Source organism: Sceloporus occidentalis, unplaced genomic scaffold (assembly GCF_023333645.1).
Source record: "Sceloporus occidentalis isolate IW3139 unplaced genomic scaffold, rSceOcc1.0.p SCAF_186, whole genome shotgun sequence".
Lineage (NCBI taxonomy): Eukaryota > Metazoa > Chordata > Lepidosauria > Squamata > Phrynosomatidae > Sceloporus > Sceloporus occidentalis.
Genome location: NW_028317166.1, coordinates 1,553,543 through 1,563,016, shown reverse-complemented (window position 1 = coordinate 1,563,016; position 9,474 = coordinate 1,553,543). Strand labels below are relative to the sequence as shown.

Below are 9,474 nucleotides of genomic sequence, written 5' to 3'. Positions count from 1 at the left end.
GTCATGCTTTACTAATTACACCAAATAACCTTAGGCAATGGTTTTTACGGATGGGAAAAAAATAGATACGTATTTGCCATATTGGCAGCTTTTTATAGCTAAATGTGTGTTAATTTATAGAGGAATCTATATAAATGCATTTAAAGTTTTCCACACTTTTTGTGCTATACCTTCATCTATGGTTTCAAATTAGGTGCTGGTACCCAATAACTTTAATCTTATCGTATTATGGATTTTATTGATCCATTCAAATTAATTTATAATAGGCATATTTGCCACAAACTATTATATATACACTACAGTTCAAAGGTTTGGGGTCACTTAGAAATCTCCTTGTTTTTGAAAGAAAAGCATAATTTGTCCATTAAAATAATCAAATGGATCAGAAATACAGTGTAGACGTTAATGTCGTAAAAGACTATTTGTAGCTGGAAACGGCTGATTTAATGGAACATGTACAAAGGCCCTGTATCCGCAACCATCAGTCCTGTGTTCCAATATATATATATATATATATATATATATATATATATATATATATATATATATATATATATATATATATATATATGAGAGAGCTTGATATTTTTTATATTTTATTTGACTTGTGTATTCTAAGCAAATCCTAAGAATAATAATTTTTTATATATTCCTCTTACAAGGCCTTTCAACAACTGTCTCCCTTCTGTAATGTAACAGTTTAGAGTCGAGCGAGTGGCGGGTTACTTTGATGAGTAATGCTCGGTGAAGCACATAATTCCGTTAAGTCTACACTTGTTTGCTGCAAAAATAGCAGTTTAAATTTCCCGCTCTAAACCAGAATTTACTGTATATCCCCCCCCCCATGTATTGCGTTCCCCACACCTCCGCACTCTTTGCTCCAGCTTGAGCATCATAGAAAGGTTGGAGAATTCCTTGAAGTACAATGTATATTCTCAATGAATTTAGTTTGCTGACTGCAAGGATACATGATCCAGATGTGGGCTATGCCAAGACTTGACAGGTCCCCTGGCTGTTAGATTTTCACATTTGACGCCTTACTTTTCTTGAGAAATCTCATGGCTCCCAGATTTTCAAGCTTTTGAAGGTGTTATTAAAATGGTGCATTAAAATGCTATTTCCTGGGAGTCTGTCCATGATAGCTGACCAGAAATTATAAATCGGTTCATACAAGGACTATATATAATGCAAAAAGAAAGCTTCTGTTTTGGTGGTGCTAGGATGATTCCCCTAACGGAATTATTCTGAATAATGGACTTGACTGGTCCCATGGCTGGTCTATGATAGCTGACCAGAAATTACAAATCAGTTCATACAAGGACTATATATAATGGAAAAAGAAACCTTCCGTTTTGGTGGTGCTAGGATGATTCCCCTAACGGAATTTTTCTGAATATAGGACATGGACAAAATGAAGCATGCATGGTTAGACAACTTAGTCTTCTGACTCATGTTCCTCCTCCCCTGTCTCTACAGGAAGCATTTGTATCTAAGCGTCTTGAACATTCTCAGTAGCACTCTCATTGAAATTATTAAAGCAGTGTACAAAATATGAATATTTATTAATTGTAAGTGTTTTTCAACTTGGTGGCCTTAAGACATTTGTGCACTTCATACCGTTCTTTTTTTTTTTGCCAGCACACCCCCCCAGTCACCATGGCAACCAGATTTCATCCAGAATCCGTCTACTTGTCTATCAGTCTGTGTTGGTCCATATTTAGCAACATTGTCATAACGCGAAGGATGTATGGACCCCCCTTGCTGAATAATTTTAGCGATCAAGAAATAATTATAGATAGAAAGATAGTCCTTTAATCCTAGCTTTAATGGTAATGCATTCTTCTAAATATTACTAAGAAATGACATCCCCTGAACGTTACAGCAGCCCATGCTGCACGGTTATTACAGAGAACTGACACTAACATGGTTAGCATGCTAAAGAATAATGCTTACTGACGAGGTATGCTGCGGTATGTATTTTACTGTGTACAGAGAACACTGTTAGTAACAAGTGTGGTAAGCAGTTCCCCCTAGATGAGGACCTTAGCACTGCTGCATTTTAGTGTATAGGGTTTTTGTCACACATCACTGCTTTGATTTAATGAATAAAGTTCTCTATTTCTGGTCCAGGAGATGGGAAGCTGTGATTCTTTGCTCGACATAAATGGTTTTATCGATATAGCAACTAATGAAATCTTCTTGTTTCTTGGACAATTCTACTAGTTGCTATGGTGATAAGAGCAACTTTAAAATAATCACACTTTATACTAAAATAGAGAAGCTACATCTACTGTTTACTACGTATAATTTAGTAACACCACCGAATGTTTTGTGTGGGTAAAACTGAAATCTCAGATTGGCACGATGAAATGTTTTTTTTTTCCAAATGAAACTAAACCAGAGATCAAAGAAGAAAGTAAACAGAAACTGAGAAGGTTTATTATCAAGTAAATCTGTATGTTTTTGTTATTCTTCAGACAGTCCAGACTACAGCTTTTGTTCCAGTATAGCTTATTTTTGCACATAGGACTGAATACTATGTTGAAATTTCCTGCAGTTTTAAGAGCTGTCCTGTGTTCTACGCTTTCCAGAACACAGTACGTTATGTTGTCAATGCCCATAACTACCGTACTTGCTCGATTATAAGACGACCCTGATTATAAGACGACCCCCCAAATCTGAATATTAATTTAGGAAAAAAAGAAAAAGCCTGAATATAAGACGACCCTATAGGAAAAACGTTTTACTAGTAAATGTTACTTCATGTAAACTATTTTTTTTAATAAAAGCTATGATTGAGAAAAATATTATGGTTTTATTTCCTTCTATTTTCCAACCTGCCCCCCCAGTTATGCACATCTGCCCCATGATATGCCTGTTAACCCTCTAAATGCCACTGTGCCCCATGATATGCCTTTTAACCCCCTATGTGCCACTCTGCCTCCAGAAATGCCTTATACCCCTATATGTCACTCTGGCATTAAGGGGGTTAAAAGGCATATTATGGGGCAGAGTGGCATATAGGGAGGTTTAAGGCATTTCAGGAGGCAGAGTGGCGTATAGAGAGTTAAAAAAAGGCATTTCTGGAGGCAGAGTGACATTAAGGGGGTTAAAAGGCATTTCATAGAATAATCTGCCTCCAGAAATGCCTTAAGCCCCCCATTTAACACCCCCCCCCAAACTTACCGGTGCTTCTGACTCCCCTGTCATGTAGCCGGGGCAGCGTGTAGATGTCTACGCGATTCGTGTAGACAACTTATGCTGCAGCTGGAAGGAGGTGTGGCTAGCAGCGGGGGTTGTCTGCGTCCATCGCGCAGACCTTCCCCGACTGTCAGAGAGAATTCACCGGTGCGGGGAACTCTGATCTCTGACAGCCGGGGAAGGTCTGCGCGATGGACGCAGACAACCCCCGCTGCTAGCCACACCTCCTCAGAAGCAACGGTAAGTGGGGCGGGGGGGGGGGGGAGACAGGAGGATCCAGGTCCCCTGCAGCTGCGGGGGATCTGGATCTGAGTCGTCTCATAGTCAGACCTATTTAAGGTCTGATTATAAGACGACCCCGATTATAAGACGAGGGGTATTTTTCAGAGCATTTGCTCTGAAAAAACCTCGTCTTATAATCGAGCAAATACGGTAACTTACACCTTGTAATTTAGTTTTAAGTTGGCTGAACAAAATAGTTTAGCGGATTCACTAAAGCATGTTTGCCAAAGAAAGTGTAGTAGGATTTCTGTGTAAACGCAACCTTATTATACCTAATGACATATCATCAAGTTTTACAAAATTGGTTAATTGTCCCTGCATTATTTATAGTTCAATCATGATTCAAATTTAAAAACATCTCATCGTGTTAACTCTGCATTTTATAAAGCCAACTAATGGAGGGAGTAATGGAGGGGTAATCATGCAAATCACGAAGAAAAGATGATTAGATTATTGGTGATATAAAGTAGACATACATTTTAGGTTTTTTTTCCCATATGTTTTTTTAAAATCTGATCTTAAATATGTGATCTTTTTTTTTTTTTAACTGTTGTAACTAGCTTGGGTCAAAAAGCTAAATTAGAGAAGACCTTGAGTTGGCTTATCTTTGGCTTGCATTCATCTACTCTTGACAAGCCAGGTGGAGCTCAACTAGCTATACTTTGAAGTATGAAGTACAGACGCGGTATGGAGTAAAGAATTCTCCACCCTGTTTGAATATGAATGTAGCAACAGCTGATTTTGAATCTAGTTTCTTCACCAGAACAATGTCAGAAGTGAGTAGTAAATTATTAGGTGGGGATCCATAGGGGAACAGGAAAGGAGAAGGACTTGCAACTGCATTACTTGTTAACCTACCAAGGATGAGTTCCAGTTACCCTGATGATTAAGCTAACCCGTGTCTAACCCTGAAGACAGCTGACCCAGCTTGATTCCCGATGATCTGTTTTAACACGCTAATGTTTCTTTATTGGCTTACAGGACACAACATTTTAAAGAAAGCACAACATTTATCCATGAGTGCAGACTGAAAGGGGAAGGCTGCTTAGTTCACTGGTATGTATCATCCAAAAAAATGTTTTTCTGCGACATTTGGAAATATTGTGTTAAACAAAAGTGCTCTTTTTATTCATGCAGACAAGTGATTGGATTGTTCTACCACATAGTATTGGTAATATATCAATATCTGTTCAATCCATTCTTATCTATACATTTTGCTCTTTTAATTTGCAACCAAAACTGTTTTCTCAAAACAGTTTTCAGCTATATTTATCAAGGCAAAACTGGACTAGTTATCTGGAGACGTTAGTTGAAGCTTCATATTGGTTTCATTGGTGAATGCTCTCAATTCTCGTGTTGTATGTGTTCAGGTTTTAGTTCTGCATTGGTAAATATATCACATTATCTGTTTAAGTATTTTTGGAACACTGACCAAATGAACGTAGGTGCTTTTCAGTAATCACCGCTTACTGCTCCAAATGTCACCACTGCTGTCCATGGTGCTGATATGTATAACCATAAAATAAAATGACATCTTCATTGCCTTACCATGCTAAAATGCCTCTTCTGATAAATCATATTAGGATTTTTTTCCTCCCAGAATTTTGTCTCTTTTGTTGGATGCAGTTAATGTACAAGTATGTACAAGATTCAATGGGTTCTTTTGTGTCTGTTTTCCCTGCATCTACTGCTATTAAAGTGATCATTGGATAAAATAAATAATAAAATAGCAATGTATAAAAGTTTTCCTCAATACTACAATGGATCAATAATTACTGTCTACATGGAAACCATGTTTTCTCCCACCTACCTTACTCCTTTAGTACCCTCATCCCCATGGGCTCTCAGACACTGGCATAACCAACAGCATTGTTAAGTTTTACAATCTGTGACCCATTCCTGCATTACCCTGTAATGCCATTAAATCAAATATTAGTGTTCAACAATTCAGAAACCTTCACAAAACCATTTATAGGCAATGGTAAAGAGTAAGTGAATCCTAGAACCGCATGTATTAAACGTTATGTACCTTGGAGCATACATGTAGCAGATATATCTGAAATACTGGCATAACAAAATTCTCTGTGGATGTCTTCACAACATTAAAAGACATGCCATGGCTTTAAGACATGGAGCACCATGATATGTCCTAAAGGTACACAGCACCTTCTATTGAAATCTGTGGATGCTGCCGTGAGCCTCCATAGTGTAAATGGGGCCATTGAGGAGATCAAGTTTTTCCCCTGTAACTGGTCCATTGAGCAGTGGGACACTGGGGGGGTCTGATCATCCATTTTGCCTCAGGGGGACTGCCACTAGGTTGTTCTAGGCCAGGGTACATGCTTGGCACCATGATTAAAGAGTGACTGAATAACACCCCACAGTCAGTAGATATCTGTAATTGTGGTTACACATACATAGTATCTTAATTTATCTCTGATTAATAGATGGGTCTGCTGTGTGACCATTCTATGAAATAGTGTTTGTATACTTAGTTAAAATAATTTCATAGAAAAATTAATTAAAGAAATTGATACAGAAAGTAAGTAGAACCTCAGAGTCTTTTCAAAATATATCTGTATTGTCAGGAGAATCACTGTATAAATGTGAAGGCATATAGTGTTGACCTTTGTTCTGTGTACAGTGTTTTTTATAATCCTAATGGTGGCATTTTTTTATGAGTTTGTACTTTTAATTCCTTGAATCTGCTTTTCAGTTTGGCAGGAGTTTCCAGAAGTGTAACTTTAGTAGTTGCCTATGTGATGACAATCACAAGCTTTGGATGGGAAGATGCCCTCTCTGCTGTACGTGGTGCAAGAACGTGCGCCAATCCCAACATGGGCTTCCAGAAGCAGCTTGAGGACTTTGAAAAACATGATGTTCACCATGTAAGTGACTATGCTACAAGAGTTAATACAGCAGTGACGGTACAATCAGCAGGAAAAACAGAAAATGAGAGAAGTCTGAAATGAGTGAGAAAAACATGATTAGATAATTCAATGCTTGCGGGTGAAAACTTTATTATCGTTATCTTAGAATATGTTTTGAATACAGCATATGATACTTTTCATGCACTGTAGAAATGTCAAGCTTTAATTAACACGTGGCAGCTGAGCATTATATATTAAGGTTCTTCTGATATATTGCCAAAAGAATCAGGGCAGCCATCATCAATCAGAGCCCATGGTGTTACTCACCAAAATGACCTGTTCAACTAAAGTACTGATGCTTGCAGGGCAGTCACTTCAAGCACAATGCCAAAGCAACATTAGATTAGCTCAGAGACAAATAGGTGAATATCCTAGAGTTGCCCAAGGTCCTGATCTCAGTCTTGCTGTGACTCTGTAGCACTGTTTCAAAATTGTGAACATCTTTGGAAGATTGTCAAAATTGTAGGGCCATAATGCATTCAACCGTAAAGTTTCACATTGAAACACTTTTTGTTGTTTCCTAATTGCAACACTATTCTGGCTTGGTTTGAAGAGAAAAAAAAATGAATACTTGGGGACTTTCCATGTCCTTCCTTATTTCATTTGAGTCATGCATGTGCATAGTAAGCCCTCTCACTACTTACATGCATAAAGTACAGTGGCAGAAAACTGCTCTAAAGGTTCACTTTGGGACAAATGTGATTTTTTTTTTTAATTTTTTTTTTTTAATGAATTTGTTTTATATTTTATGACCTTACCATTTTTAATAATGAACAATGCATTTGCAACCAGATGATGGGAAGGATGATGACTAAATAAAAACCCATTGTGGCCACAGCTGCATATATTGGTGTAGAGACTGGTCTAAAGCAAAGATTTTAAAGATTTTTGTTAAAATAAAAAATGTGTTTAAGCAGAGCTATGATATAATTGCATCAAATTTGTATTAGTTTGAGTTCTCCAAATATACTTATCTCCATTGCCTTGAAAATAAAATATACTGAATGTAAACCATTCACCAGAATATCAAAATTATTATTATTATTATTATTATTATTATTATTATTATTATGGGTTTTACTTAATTAACCTATATAATAGTATTTAAATATTCAAACATACAGTATTCTGAGGAATAAGTGAGATTCATGTTAGTGGACATTCACATAGTAAAGAATTGAGTGACCTATGTTTGTGGTTTATCATTGATGCTAGATAGGATTCCAGACATGGATATAACATAGTGAAAGGTGTGGTCCTAAATGGTGTGTATTGGGCCCCTGTGTGAAAATAGCCTGGGGGCCCCCAATTTCACCAAGCAACATCTGCCACCTTTGCCCCCAAACAGTTTGTGAGTGTTATCCTGACCTCCAAACATCTTATCTGTGTTGTCTTTGCCCCCCACACAGATGGTTTCTGGTATCATTGCCCCTCCCCCAGCACACAAATGTAAACTTACTTACACAAATTTATACATGCTAACACACACACACTCATACTCACTGACACCACTTACACATACATGCTCACAAACTTATAGCTGGACATTCATGCTCACACATACTTCATAGATAGGCATTCATATTTACATACACTTATACATAGACATCCATGCCCAGATACACTTATACACAGACATTCATGCTCACAAACAAACAAACATACATATCTCCACCTATGTCCTTTTATATTAAACCACATTGATTGATGATCGCTAGAAGCAAAACACTCTCCTGCAGGGAGAGGTTGCATCTAAAAACAAGTCCCCATTTGTAAATACTAATCCAGCACAACCTCCTCCCATGTTGGCTCCTCTCTCTACCAGTTGCCAAAGACAGTCCCGGTAAGGAGACTGTACTCCTGACTGACCAGCTGTTTAGTTTTTCCAGTCCTCCATAATGATTCATTGACATCCTTGTCATTTATTCCACTAACTACTGCCTGCTTTGTTGGATGCCCCTTTTTATACAAATGAAATCGAGTGAGGACAGGATACTTTTTTTGAGCTCATCTTGGGTGTTACGGTAATACTTATTCTTTTTAGGAAGGTCACTGTAAATAATAAGCTAACATGTAATATAACATCTAGCTTTTATTTTTTTCTATGGGAAGGCATGAAAGTAAGTTCAGTAAGTTGAATGCCTATTTTTAAATATTCATATTAAATATTTAGTGTCTGCTTAGGATGACTTCAGATGTCTTAAGGCAAGTTGCCTTATAAAGCAAGGTTTTATGTGATCACAAATGTCCAACAACAGGATCTGCCCAGGTCCTGATTAGAATTAAAGAAGAATGTCGGTAAAAGAAAGTATTGTCATAGTTGTCATAATTGAAGCAATTTACTATTTTTTTTCTTTTTTAATTGTAGTTGCGGAAATGGCTTAAGGAGACTTACGGTGAGAGCCCGTTCCTTGATGAAGAAGAAGCCAAACAACTTCTTGCCAAATATAAGAAACATGAGGAAGAGGAGTCTCAGCGTGCTGGGAGTTCTGGAAGACAATGGAGCAGCCACCTAACCCCACTCTCTTCCATGTCTTACAGCAACTACACCACTGAGACATAAATGTATGCCTCTTGTTTATATCTTCTGTCTGACACTCTACAAAGATCACCGGTCAAAGTTGGTGATTGGCACTAGATAGGTCTTAAGATCACACAGAATTTGCCATTTTAAAATAACACTCGATTTCCCATTTACTGCTAATGACAGCAGATATTTTGCAGAATGTTTTCAGACTGGTGTATGAAGGGAAGAGGGACATTTCTACTACTATCTTGTTTTCTAGGAATCCTGGCACATTAAAATATGGTGTGCTTTTTTTAAACAGGAGTCTTTTGAAAGCTTTGTTTGTGGTTAAGCACTGTTTTTCAGGTTTTTACCGTGTTTCAGTTTTTTAATGTATGGTTTAACGCTTTCTACCTCAACACACCATTATTTCAGTAATGACCACTGCCCATCTGTTGCATTAAAGACATTGACTTGATTTGTATCGCTGTGGGACTTCCTCAGTAGTATACTATACTACACAGAACACTGTAAAATCTAACAATTCCATCGGTT

At 37.4% G+C, this 9,474-nt stretch overlaps 1 protein-coding gene across 1 annotated transcript; it reads left to right on the top strand.

The window, feature by feature from the left end:
* The first annotated feature begins 6,245 nt into the window (after positions 1–6,245).
* LOC149278677 (dual specificity protein phosphatase 22-like) lies at positions 6,246–8,976 on the top strand. The gene is made up of 2 exons (XM_089501907.1): positions 6,246–6,371; positions 8,782–8,976. Exons 1-2 carry the CDS (start codon positions 6,246–6,248, stop codon positions 8,974–8,976), a joined length of 321 nt encoding a protein of 106 aa, XP_089358033.1.
* Positions 8,977–9,474: the final 498 nt, after the last annotated feature.